At 45.4% G+C, this 13,803-nt stretch overlaps 2 protein-coding genes across 8 annotated transcripts in view; one reads left to right on the forward strand and one right to left on the reverse strand.

The window, feature by feature from the left end:
* The window catches only part of HNF1A (HNF1 homeobox A), a gene marked incomplete at its 5' end in the record, with an annotated part of 42,700 nt that extends 39,180 nt beyond the window's left edge, over window positions 1-3,520 (forward strand). For all 5 annotated transcript variants that reach the window (XM_080986306.1, XM_080986305.1, XM_080986304.1 and 2 more), the window contains one exon: window positions 962-3,520. In XM_080986306.1, the coding sequence (XP_080842432.1) occupies window positions 962-1,089 (128 nt within the window). In that variant the 3' untranslated portion in view covers window positions 1,090-3,520. The remainder of the gene's footprint in view (window positions 1-961) is intronic.
* Window positions 3,521-8,587: 5,067 nt separating this feature from the next.
* Window positions 8,588-13,803, reverse strand: part of LOC308465967 (uncharacterized protein) — a 13,616-nt gene continuing 8,400 nt past the window's right edge. For 2 of the 3 annotated variants that reach the window (XM_080986476.1, XM_080986474.1), the window contains exons 7-8: window positions 10,520-10,693; window positions 8,588-8,758 (exon numbers count right to left, since the gene is read on the reverse strand). In XM_080986476.1, coding sequence (XP_080842602.1) covers window positions 10,690-10,693 — 4 coding nt within the window. In that variant the 3' untranslated portion in view covers window positions 8,588-8,758; window positions 10,520-10,689. The remainder of the gene's footprint in view (window positions 8,759-10,519; window positions 10,694-13,803) is intronic. The other variant, XM_080986475.1, reaches the window with a different exon arrangement.

Here is a 13,803-nt window from a genome sequence, read left to right on the forward strand (position 1 = left end):
TTGAGGGCTTTCCATTCTTTGGTGGAGCAGGGGGATTTCATAAACATTGTATCCTCAAGACAGTAACTTGCAGTGTTTATTGGTTAGTGTTGGGGCAGTCCATGTGGACTACGACCCCCATCAGCCCAATCAGTATGGCCATTCATCAGGGATGATGGGAGTTGTAGTCTACTTCTGGTGGGCTATCCCTGGAGTTTGTCCAAGCTGTCTCCCCTCAATCTGATGCCTGTCCAGATGATTTGGACTGCAACTCCCATCAGCCCCAGCCACCACATCTGTGCTGTGGGAATACAAAGAACCACCTTATAGATTGGCCCATTGAGCTCAGTATTGCCTACACTGACTCGCAGCTGCTCTCTCTTCTGCTCCAGTATCATATAGTTGTGCTGGCCTGGCCCAATTGGAGTTGGGGAAGGTTGAACTAAGCACTGCAACCCTAAAATGCTTGGGGGTGTGTGTGCACATGTGTGTATATTCCCTTTTGTGGGTGTAGGAACTGAAAGAAGGGCTGTAGCTCCGTGCCAGAGTGCCTGCTTTGCCTGCAGACGATGGCTGGTTCAATCCTCAGTATCTTCCAGTAGGGCTTGGAGCAACCCCTACCTGAAATATGTTGCTGTTGGCTAGTGTTGACCCTGCTGAGCTAGCTGGACCAATGGTCCATCACAGTGTAAGCCAGCCTATGTTCCTAAGGAAACGCAGTATAAGGTAGTCTCTATGGGAGTATATTGTATTTAATTATGGGGTATCAGAGTTTTTAGGGGGCTAACCAGACTGGGATAGCAGGCTTGTTGGTTTTTGAATGTCTGATGTAGGTTTTTTCAATTTCGTTGTTCTGTATGGGACAATGACAATAAAGATTATCATATTATCGCATCATATCAAGTGACGATCTCTCCCTGCTTACACTCACGTGTGCTTATGGGTGTTTTCCCCTCCCCTCTTCTCCTTTCCTTCCAAACAGTCTCCTCCAGTAGCCTGGTGCTCTACCAGAGCTCCGACTCCTCCAACAGTCACAGCCACTTGCTGCCGTCCACTCATGGTGTGATAGAGACTTTTATCTCCACCCAGATGGCCTCTTCCACCCAGTAGCCTGATGACCACCCAAGGACCCAAAATGCAGAGAAGCCTCATTCGCAGCTGCCACCACCTGCTGATGTCTGCCTGCCTGCCTCGGATGGAGGGGGCAGCCAGCCAGGGGGCCTTTTTTCTCCTCCAGGACAGTGTGCATACACACACACCCTTGTTCCACACCCCAAACCCTCCTCAAGAGGTGAAAATATGCGCACAAGGAACGGAACGGACTCCCTTCGAAGGTGGTGGACTCTCCTTTGTTGGAGGTTGACTGGCCATCTGTCAGGGATTCTTTAGCCATGATTCTTAGGTTGAACTAGATTAGCCTCCTCTCAAACTCAACTGTTTTATGAATGCCAAGAGGAACTTTGTGTCTTTTCAAACAAGAGAGGAACGGCTGGCTGGACCATGCTCTTTGACTGCCTTCAGGACAGGACTGCAATAGAAGCTGCAGCCCAGCTTAGACCAGGCAAGAGCCAGCCAGCCCTGCAGGCAGAAGCAAGGAGGGCTTGGCTCCGGCGGCAGCGAGAGACATGTGTCCTATACATTTCTGCCTACAGGTTGAAGCTTCAGCCAGACCCTGTGCAGGTAGGCGCATCTTGGTGCAAAATGAGAAAGAAAATCATCCTCTTACTCATTGTTCCTGCCGATCATCAAGATACAAGCTTGCCCGGGGTCAAGGAAATGCCCTTGAGGAGGAAACTCAGGAGCTCAGCCAGGCCACGAAGCCAACGGGTCAGAGCCAGAGACTCTATAAAGTCTCCTGCTCATCGGCGTGAGAAAATAGGACTTTGGCTCTTGGCAGCCACAGATCGCCTTACAGGAGCCACGTGTGACACCTTTGCAGGAAAAGGGAGGGAAAAGAGAGGCCCAGCTTCAGCTGTGATTTCTGCAATGTTGGACTAGATGAACTTGCTCTAAAGTAGTCTTTAATAGGAATAACATATGATACAGGAAGCATTTTCAGAAGCTCAATTTTGGGTGTGGCAAGAAGCAAAAGCGCATGGGGCAGCGGAAGTGCCTCTTACTGTTTTGTGATAGGTTAACATTTCAGCCACACACAGAAGTCCCTCCAGCCAGCCAATCAAGTGCAGTTCAGAGACACATTCCAGCCAGGCACAAACCACCTAAGGGCACTGAGCAAGGCCAGTAAGGAATGTGACCTGACAAGAATTGTGAGGGCCAGAAAGACGAGGTTGGAAGTCCGCTTTCCCCTGTCCCTGCTACTGAACGATGCATTCGTACAGGCAAGCTGTGAAACCTAGAACATGCAGTTCAGGTGCAGAATCTGGTAATTCGCGCTGCATTCTAAGAACCTCACTTTGCTCTTACAAAACAAGCAAACCAAGTTGCCAGTCCTCTTGGTAGCTAGAAAAAAACAACGCCCAAAGCAAAGCTAAAGCTTGTGTGAGCAATGGCATTGTTGAAGCTTCCAATAGTCAGGGAGTAGGTCTTCACACATGGAAATCTCGACCTCCCCAGTTATTTCCACAGCAAGCCCCCCTACACCCTAACCCAGTGTTTCTCAAACTTGAGTCCCCAGCTGTTGTTGGACTATAGCTTCCATCATCCCTGACCACTGGTCCTGCTAGCTAGGGATGATGGGAGTTGTAGTCCAACAACTGCTGGGGACCTAAGTTTGAGAAACGTTGCCTAACCCGAAGAACCCCTAGCCTCCTTTCCCAGCCTACACAGAATCCCATTTACGGCATTAACTGTCCAACACACCCTGATAAAGACACTTAAAATGCATAATTTGCACCAGAATCACCACAAGACATTACTTTTTTAAGTACAGGATTTCAGTTCCTCCCCCCGCACCCCAGTAGCTCTCATCATTCCTTAGTTTGAAAAGCGCTCAGGAGAGAGAGATAGAGATGCATCATTGGCCTAGCAAGAGAAGGAGGTGATCTGAAATGTGAGCATTCCTTCCCGTCCTAAATAATGCCAGCTGCAAAGCTGGCAGAATTCAATTTTCCTCCCTGTATAATTTCTTGGGTGGGGGGATGGCACCCCTTGGGCTCTGTGATGATGACCGATTTCTCAAGTGCCATGCCAGAGCAGGAAAAGCCCTTTTTGGTGGCTAAAATGAATCCAAAACGTGCCACAGCTGAGGGGGTGGGGGTGGGGAAAGAAGTGAAATCAGTAGTATTCAAGCATTGCAAACAGAAGGGGAAAACAGCACCCAATGATACCCACCCAATAACCCCCGGGACCTTTAAACCATCACTCTGCTTATTTGGAGTCTCAATAAAGCAAGCATCACTGCCCAAAGTGTTTACTGTTCCACCCAGTGCTAGAGGGCCTCTTCCGGCCTTCGATCGCCAGTTTGGCTCTATCTTGTAAATATATTTAAATTGTCAGTAAATCAAACAGAGGGTGGGGCAAGGATTGTTATGTATAAGACTACTGTGTCATGCTGCCTGTTTATAAAGCTAAGCAAAGCTGTGGTTCAGTGGACTTTTAATAGTTCCCTCCCCGCAAAAAAGTGCAAGTATAATCAAGGTCTGGTAAGATCCTTGCCCAGAGTTCCATGCCTAAGGAAAACGGAGACAAAATGTTTGCCAGTTGCCAAGAGACAGAGAGGAGCCATATTTTAGCATTGCATCTTTTTTCTTTTTTTGGATTCTTAGCGAACCTGGTGCCCTCCAGATCTCCTTGGACTACATATTCCATGAGCCCCACCCAGCACAACCATATTATTTATTTATTTCCAGCACTTTTTCACCCCACCGTATAGCCAAAGCGGCTCTCAGAGAAGCTTAAAGGTCAAGGGACCCCTGACCATTAGGTCCAGTCGTGACCGACTCTGGGGTTGCGGCGCTCATCTCGCTTTATTGGCCGAGGGAGCCAGCGTACAGCTTCCGGGTCATGTGGCCAGCATAACTAAGCCGCTTCTGGCGAACCAGAGCAGCGCACGGAAACGCCATTTACCTTCCCGCCAGAGCGGTACCTATTTATCTACTTGCACTTTGACGTGCTTTCAAACTGCTAGGTTGGCAGGAGCAGGGACTGAGCAACGGGAGCTCACCCTGTCGCGGGGATTCGAACCGCCGACCTTCTGATCGGCAAGTCCTAGGCTCTGTGGTTTAACCCACAGCGCCACCCGCATCCCTCTCAGAGAAGCTTACACACAATCAAAACAAGACTGTCCCTACCCTCAGGCTTACCATCTAAAAATCACAACACTCCAGGGAAAAGGGACAGGGAAGATAGGGTGATCTTTGCCTGGTGGTGCTGGAAATTCTGGGGTTCCACCCCCCCCCCAACTCAAACAGCACTATGGAGGTGATCACTGGTTTGCAGGACTACTTCAGGAGAACCCAAGAGTGTCTAAAACGCCTCTCCAATGATGTGCCCAAGCCAGGAAATTACCTGGCACTGCTGGGGGGCGGGTCTGTGACTGCTCCTATTACTTTGCGGCATTTGAGGCTGAAGACCAGAAGGAAACCACTTTAGTTCCACTTGAGGGAACCTGGTGCCTGGGGAGAAGATCCTGGGAGAGGCTGTCACCGTGTTTTCCTTGGCAATCCTCCTGCACTTTTAACTTCAGACAGGATGCAGAGATTCAGTAAGCAAAGGGGGCTGTCAGAACTCCCTCATGTGAGGGGGTTTTTATTGCCTTTTGGTTTTGCCTGCTGTGCTGCAGCTACAATAGGAAGCTGATGTTTGAGACAGAAGAATCAGACGAAAAGGTTGACGCCTCTACCAGAGCCACCGTTCATTTCCTCTATCAGTGCCCATCAACTGGACTGCTCAGAGGGGGCACTGCTGAGGGCATCTCATGTCCCAGAAGTTCCCTTCGTTTAGGTGGGATTCCTGCATTGCAGGGGGTTGGACTAGATGACCCTTTACAAAAGCAGTTTACAAAAAGAATAAAGCAGTAAAATTATTAGTAAAAGCAATTATTAAAAAAATTAAAACCAGCAACAAACTAAAAACACAACAGCGTTCTTGTTGCTATGGCCGATGGCTAACTAACGCACATGAAGTTTTATTCATTCATCCATCCATCCATCCATCAGCGTTCTAGATATTGGGGTAGGCTTCTTATGAAAACAGAGTTAATTCCCTTTTTACCTCTATCAGAGTGTTTTCAAGAAAGACAAAATGACACAGTTCTCTTCAGATTACAACCCTTTATTGATTAACAAGTAATAAGCACTAAGCAATAAGGACTCATTCATTCATCACTCCTTCATTCCTTTCATACCTACCAGATGGTCAGACTCACTGAAAGAATTGGCCAGGTTCTTTTATGAGTCTCTGGACGGCATCCTCTGCAGTAGAACAGCACGCAAAGTTCCGAAGGCCTTCCAGGGCCTTATATAGTCTCAGGTCCCCGTATGGTTACATTGTCTTGTATTGAAGGGGGTTGGACTAAATTCATATCTGCATTCAGACCCATCAAACATACTAAATATATCACATTTGCTTCTCGCAGAGTATTCCTATGACTTAAAAACATCTTAGTAAATCACATATATTCTGTAAGAGATTCAGCATATACCTGAACTGTTAAGTTGTGGGTGAACATATCAGACGACAGAGCAATTCTTCAGACAGCTCATGTTTATTCACAGGCCAGGCCAGGACAGAACAGCAAACAGCTCAGCTGGCCTGCTTTTATAGGCAGCCGGGTGTCAACATTGTAGCAACAACCCAGGGTTTCCCGCCTAAAATAACTGACGTGGACCTGAGTGAAAACTATCTACACAATACTCCTGGGGCTAGGGTGAGAACTTCAATACATAACACCCTTCCCCACCGACATAAGGCATTAGTTACAATCATAACGGTTCCATTACATACAGCAATACCCTTACTGGTTTCAGTGAGGCACATAAGCATTATTGTTCAGTGAACATAGTCTCTTAAATGAAACCCTGCTGGATCGCCAAGGGCCAGTACCAGAGTCCGGGTGGCCTTGCGGATTTCCTGGGCGGAGAGTTCAGCAGCTTCTGAGGCCACGGCCTCCTCAATGGCTTTCTGCAGCGTGAGGTCTGGCTTGGCGAGGAGATGCCGTTGCAAACGGATGTCCCGGACCCTGCAGACGATTCGATCCATCAGGGCATCGTCTAAGTCTCGGAACTCGCAGTGCATTGCAGCCTGTCGGAGGCGGTGGTGTAGTTGTTAACTCCCCCTCTGCCTGGTTCCGGTGGTAGAACGCATGGCGGGCAACAATCTTGGACGGCTTTGGCGCGTAGTGGTTGTGGAGCTTCTCTTGAATCGTGTCCCACGGTGCTGCCTGGACTGCTACAGGTGCAACCAATGCTCGGGCCGTCTCAAACACCTCAGGCCCACAGAGGCTGAGGAATAGGCCCTGCTTCCGCTCCTGTGATACTTCTGTCAGCTTGTTGGCTTGGAGGTAGCAGTCAAACCAAGCGAGGTAGGAGTCCCATGATTCAGAGGCTGGCACAAACGGCGGTAGAGGCACAAGTGAAGCCATGATTCCGATGCCGGCGTGAAGGGCGATGGATGGAACACAGTGCTCTATCCAGAACAGTCAGCTCTGAATTGGTTCTGCTCGGTGATTTCGCTCAGTGATTCAGCTCAGAGAGTGGCCGCATCTGGCTGTGCTCTGATGTCCATCAATCCCACCTTCGTCACCAGTGTTAAGTTGTGGGTGAACATATCAGACGACACAACGATTCTTCAAACAGCTCGTGTTTATTCACAGGCCAGGACAGAACTGAACAGCAAACAGCTCAGCCAGCCTGCTTTTAAAGGCAGCCATGTGTCAACATTGTAGCAACAACCCAGGGTTTCCCGCCTAAAATAACTGACGTGGACCTGAGTGAAAACTATCTACACAATACTCCTGGTGGCCAGGGTGAGAACTTCAATACATAACATGAACATTAGTATTAATATTGTGTCATGAGGTTATGAGGATTCCTTCCTATCAATTCTTGCAGTCCAAGGAAGCTGCAGGTTCCACATTGCTGGTTTTAAGAGATCAACTGGATAGAACCCTATTTCTGGCACACACAAAAATGGGTTTCCTGCAGGGCTCACTACTAGGAGCTGAATAAAGAGCATGAAATCCATGCTCAACTCTGAGTATATTTCACATTTATTAATAATAGTACCTGCCCGGTACCTGCACCCTCCTTCTGCCAAGAAGTGGCCAGAGCGTATGGGGTCACAGGCGCCAACAGGTGTCCCTTTGGGGAATAGAAGACACTGTGGAGACTCTTGTGCTTTAAGAATTAGGGTTTATTTGCCTATTTACACCCTCAGTCTGCATGGAGGAGGTCCAGATCTTACAGCACAACCCAAAGGATTGCATGCAGTCCTTCCTTCTACCTCACCAAGATGGATCTCGGCCTTTCTTCCCCTTTCTTCTTCCCAGAAGCACCTTGTCCACCCACAGAACAGTTACCCTGGCAACCTTCCAAATCTCAGTCCCTGGTCACAACCAGGACAAGAAGCTCCTGAAGACCCTCAATGGCTCTCTGTTGTAATGCTCTTCCCTCAGCTAGCCAGGCTGGTTTGCATAAGGCAGCCCAGGAATTCCCTGACTGACACAGCCCTGCAGTTTATGTTTCAATCCATATCCCAGTCAAAATCCTAGTATTTATTTGTTCCTAGTGTTTAGGGGGATCCCCTCCTATTTCTATAACAACAGTAATCCCCCTTCCGTCTCAGTCACAACAGCGACTATATGAAGAAATTGTCTTAATGCTTTAGATTGAAGTATACCTTGTGGTTATGAGCATATATCTGTAATATAAAATATTTTCCAAGTTTCTTTTTATGTCACATGGATAGCTGCATACTGCATACAAAATAAGTCTTAACATTTTGTCTTAAGGGTGTATCTGTGTATGAATAGAGTGAGCCTGTGACCTGGACTCAGGAATTAAGTATTTTTCATCACAAAAGAGTGGCCAGACTGCCCAGGTAATGCAATTATCGACCATTATCAGGTATTCTGGCAGACAGATTAACAGGTTTTCTGCTGTAGACCACACCCCTGTGATGTATTTCTGCTGGGGACCACCTCCTCCTGTGATGTATGTATTGGGGGTGGTGGTACTGAGCTACAGGGTGGCAATTTCAAAGTCTATATAAGGGGGCTTGCACGCCTTTGTTCTGGGTCTCCTCCTCCCTCCTATGTGTGGGGGAGCACCCTGTTGCAACAGCTTTAATAAAGATCAGGCTTACTAGCTGCTTTGCTTCTCAATATTCTCTGGTTGGCCTCTGTAGGCCTCAACGGTTAAGTACTGAACCATCAACAATGCAGAAAAGGTTGCCAAGTTCCAAATATAACATGCAAAATTCTTTCCACAGCTAAATTTCAGAGTTCTCCCACTCTGAACTGTCTCGTTGTTGTTGTTGTTGTTGTTGTTGTTGTTGTTGTTGTTGTTGTTGTTGTTTATTGTTTCATCAGGTTTTGTTTTGTGTGTATATACCTATGCATTATAGGAACATCATTCCTGACAGAGATTTTCCAGGAAATAACTTTTCATTTCAAACAGGATACGTGAACCTCTAGGAAGACTCAAACCCACATAAGGAAAATGTTTAATAACTTCTCATTTGTGTCCAAATTAATAAAAGTTTTGTCCCTTCATTTCTTCCACAGCCAAGTGAAGGCTAGGGGCCAGGTCTCGCTCCTCCCCAGGGGCTTCATTCAGGTGTTGCACAAGGTTCCCGTCCTCAAATTGCTCTTCCATTTTAACTGTTGCAAAGAAACAAGGGTGGGGGGGAGGAACCAAGGTCAAAGTGGAGCCAGCTCTCATCTTTTCTCTCCCCCCACCTCCCACCCTGCCTGAGAATTTCCGGTACTCCAAGGCAAACCATATTCAGATCAATTCCTTTAGGAGGAACAGAATCCAAACATACATTCACACCCCTGGAGGCCCTTTGAGAAGGGACATAGCTCAGTGGCAGAATATCTGCTTTGACAGAGTTAAGCTTGGCAGATCAGGGGGATGCTCTGGATGAAGTGTATCTTGATTTTAGTAAGGCTTTTGACAAAGTCCCTCATAATGTTCTCATGAGGAAGCTGGAAAAATGTGAGCTGAATGAGGTAACTGGTAGGTGGATTTGTAGCTGGTTGACTGACCAAACCCAGAGTACTTATTAATGGTTCCTTGTCATCCTGGAAAAAAGTGACAAGTGGGGTGCTGCAGGGTTCTGTCCTGGGCAAGTTGTTGTTTAACGTCTTTATAAATGACTTGGGTGAAGGAATTGAGGGGATGCACACCAAACTGGAAGGGGTATCGAATGCCACAGAAGACAGAATCAGAATTCCAAACGACATTAACAGATTGGAGAACTGGGCACAAACTAACAGAATTAATTTCAGTAGGGACAAATGTAAACTTCTTTACCTAGGCAGGAAGAACCAGATGCACAAATATAGGATGGGGGACACCTGGAGAAGGATCTAGGGGCCCTGGTGGACCACAAGCTTAACATGAGTCAACTGTGTGATGCAGCAGCAGCAGCAAAAAAGAAGAAGCTAATGTTATTCTGGGCTGCATCAACAGAGGTCTAGTGCCCTGATCCAAGGAAGTCATAGTCCCTCTCTGTTCTGCCTTAGCCAGACCACATCTGGAGTCATATGTCCAGTTCTGGCACCACAATTTGAGAAGGATGTTGACAAGCTAGAAGGTGTACAGAGGATGCATGTTTTTTCCGGATAGGCAGAAGCCTTGGGACCAAGCCTCTGCATACGATGTGATCATACTGTACTCCAGAACCGACCCCCCCAATACCCCACTTAAGGGAACGGGCGACCCTAAACCTGTGTACAAAGCTCTCCACCTGAGCATTTCAACTGTTCTTACAAATTTAACGGATGTTTTTAAAAAACCATTACCAAGCTTAAAGTGTTGTCTTGCAGGACAAATGCATGTACAGATGTGAAATCTTGCATGCATTCACACAGCATTGAAACAGACTTGGAAAACCTTTTACATGACACATTAAGCTCGCATCCATACTTCGATAATTTATCACAGTGGCTGCTGCCCGAACTTCACTGCGGTCTCTCCACTGGGGATGTCCCATGGCAAGAGCCCCCTGCTGAACCCCCTTCCCCTGTGGTGATCTAGTCTCCTGCCTTTAAGAGACAGGGACACTCTCCTGAGATCTGGGAGAGGCTCAGGGAGTACGGACTGCTGGTTACTCAAAAACATGAATGCTGTGTCCAAACGCTTTCCCCCTTGCCCCGCTCCTTTCCCAGGGAGAACCCACTCTACATCAGCACTAAATCAGAGTGGATGTCAACCCAGAGAAAACCCAGATTGCTGTTTGCTCCAAACTGAGTGCTAAAGAGCAGTTTCCCCTGGGGATAAAAAGAAGCACCAGTGTGGATAAACCCAGAGTTAACTACATTAGCGCTATGAGCCCATTGAACCTTGTCCCCTTTCACCAGGCACTGGATTTGGCAACAGGAAATATGTCCTTGATGTAAACAAACCCCACAGCTTACACACTGCAAAGATGTTCCTGTCCTCCGCCTCTGACCAGCTTCTTTTCCTGCCTCTTTCAGTCTGGAAGGTGGAAGAGCGATCTGAGGGAGCAACCGGACAGCTGGATCCACCTCGTGCAGCAGCATTTTCCGGGCTAGGGGCAGGCAGCTCCTCATCCTCTGCATCCAATTTAACTGTGCACAGAAATAAGGAATCAGGACCATCTCAGACTACCAGTACTGCCCCCCAAAAACCACCAAGGTAAAAAAATTTTCTTTCTTTTTTTTAAAATAATATTTATTAGAGGTTTAATAGTTACAGAAAAAAGAAGAAAGAAACAATAAAAAGTTTAACAGAACAAAACAATACCTTACAATACATCAGAAATAAAAACAAAAACAAAAAACAATACAGCAAAACAACAAGAAAAACAAAAACATTTAAAAACACATCCAATATTTCCGTATCTTTACCTTTCATTTACTTGTTTCATCGACCTCCTCACACCTCCCTTTTTTGTATTCTAGTTCAATTAGCTATTTCAGCAAATCCTTTCCATCTTTCTCAATTTTTTTGTTCTATAATTTATCTTAACACAATCTAACCTTAAATTTTCCTCTTTGGCCCATTAACAATCAGTTTTTGCTTAATTCTTTATAACATTTCTGCTAAAGCCATATAACTTCATTCCAGCATCCTTCTAACATTCATTAATTTTGCAATATTTCTGTAAGTATACTTTGAATTTTTTCCAATCTTCTTCCACCGACTCTTCTCCCTGGTCTCGGATTCTGCCAGTCATTTCCGCCAATTCCATATAGTCCATCAGCTTCATCTGCCATTCTTCCCGGGTGGGTAGATCTTGTGTCTTCCAATGCTTTGCGATAAGTATTCTTGCTGCTGTTGTGGCATACATAAAGAAAGTTCTATCCTTCTTTGGCACCAATTGGCCGACCATGCCCAGGAGAAAGGCCTCTGGTTTCTTCAGGAAGGTATATTTAAATACCTTTTTCATTTCATTATAAATCATCTCCCAGAAATTCTTAATCCTTGGGCATGTCCACCAAAGGTGAAAGAATGTACCTTCAGTCTCATTACATTTCCAGCATTTATTATCGGGCAAATGGTATATTTTTGCAAGCTTGACTGGTGTTATGTACCACCTGTAAATCATTTTCATTAAATTCTCTTTTAAGGCATTACATGCCGTAAACTTCATACCTGTGGTCCATAACTGTTCCCAGTCAGCCATCATAATGTTATGTCCAACATCTTGTGCCCATTTAATCATAGCAAATTTCACCGTTTCATCCTGAGTATTCCATTTCAACAGCAAGTTATGCATTCTTGACAAATTCTTAACTTTGGGGTCTAACAATTCTGTTTCCAATTTTGATTTTTTCACCTGGAAACCTAGTTTTTTGTCCAAATTATATGCCTCCATTATTTGATAATAATGGCGCCAATCTCACACTCTGTTTTTTAATTTTTCAAAACTCTGCAGTTTTAATCTGTCTCCCTCTTGTTCCAGAATTTCCCAATACTTCGGCCATTTGGCCTCCATATTGAGTTTTTTCTGAGCCTTTGCTTCCATTGGTGACAGCCATCTTGGGGTTTTATTTTCTAACAAGTCCTTATATCTTATCCAGACATTAAACAGTGCTTTTCTGACAATATGGTTTTTAAACGCTTTGTGTGCTTTAACCTTATCATACCACAGATATGCATGCCAACCAAATACATTGTTGAAACCTTCCAAATCCAACACATCAGTGTTTTCAAGAAGCATCCATTCTCTCAGCCAACAAAAAGCGGCTGATTCATAATAAAGTTTAAGGTCTGGCAGGGCAAATCCACCTCTTTCTTTAGCATCTGTTAATATCTTAAATTTTATTCAAGGTTTCTTGCCCTGCCAGACAAATCTAGAGATGTCTCTCTGCCACTTCTTGAAACAGTCCATTTTGTCCAAAATTTGCAATGTTTGAAACAGAAACAGCAACCTTGGCAATACGTTCATTTTTATCACAGCAATTCGGCCTAACAGTGATAACTTCAAGTTTGACCATATTTCTAAGTCCTTTTTCACTTCAGTCCAACATTTTTCATAGTTATCCTTAAATAAATTCACGTTTTTAGCGGTCATGTTAACCCCTAAATATTTTCACTTTCTTAACCGGTGTTAATCCTGTCTCCTTCTGAAACTTATCTCTCTCCATCACAGATAGATTTTTCTCTAAAACCTTAGTTTTCATCTTGTTCAACTTAAAGCCTGCTACCTGACCAAAACCACCAAGGTAAAATTGGGTCCCTAACTCCCCAAAGGTTTGAGACCCATCAGCTACCCTCACCTGATTTAGCTGGCCAGTTGAGGTCGTTCTCGGGTTGAGATATTGTTTATTTGCTAATTAGTCAGCCAGAGTATAGTTTCGTTTATTATTTGAGTTTTGATAATGTTGTTTACTCCTCTTTATATGGATAGCATGCTTTTTCCACCCTATGAATGTTACGCTATACGATTTTCCCCATTCCTCCGCCGCCCCCCCCCCCATGGTATTATGGCTGCCGAGACCATATAACACCAGTCATGAAAGACCTACATTGGCTCCCAGTACGTTTCCAAGCACAATTCAAAGTGTTGGTGCTGACCTTTCAAGCCCTGAACAGCCTTGGTCCAGTATTCCTGAAGGAGCATCTCCACCCCCATCGCTCAGCCCGGACACTGAGGTCTAGCTCCGAGGGCCTTCTGGCAGTTCCCTCACTGTGAGAAGTGAGGTTACAGGGAACCAGGCAGAGGGCCTTCTCAGTGGTGGCGCACGCCCTGTGGAACGCCCTCCCATCAGATGTCAAGGAGATAAAGAAGTATCTGACTTTTAGAAGACATCTGAAGGCAGCCCTGTTTAGGGAAGTTTTTAATGTTTGATGTTTTATCATGTTTTTAATATTCTGTTGGTAGCCACCCAGAGTGGCTGGGGAGGCCCGGCCAGATGGGTGGGGTATAAATAAATTGTGGTGGTGGTGATTGTTGTATATTTTTCTTTGCTGTAAATCACTTGGCAAACAATAAATAAATAAATGTCTTTAAGAAGATTGTTCCAAAGAAACTCCCTTAAAAGAATCAAGTTTTTTTTGTCCTAAGAAAGTCTTAGAATCCTTCTAAAAAAATATAAAAAAACTTTTAAAAAATTGTTCAGTAGCACCTTAAAGACCAACTAAGTTTGTTCTTGGTATAAGCTTTTGTGTGTATGCACACTTCTTCCGATATAACAACAACAGCAGCAGCAGCAGCAGCAGCAACAACAACAAC

This window comes from Podarcis pityusensis (genome assembly GCF_964106645.2).
Source record: "Podarcis pityusensis genome assembly, chromosome: 16".
Classification (NCBI taxonomy): Eukaryota; Metazoa; Chordata; class Lepidosauria; order Squamata; family Lacertidae; genus Podarcis; species Podarcis pityusensis.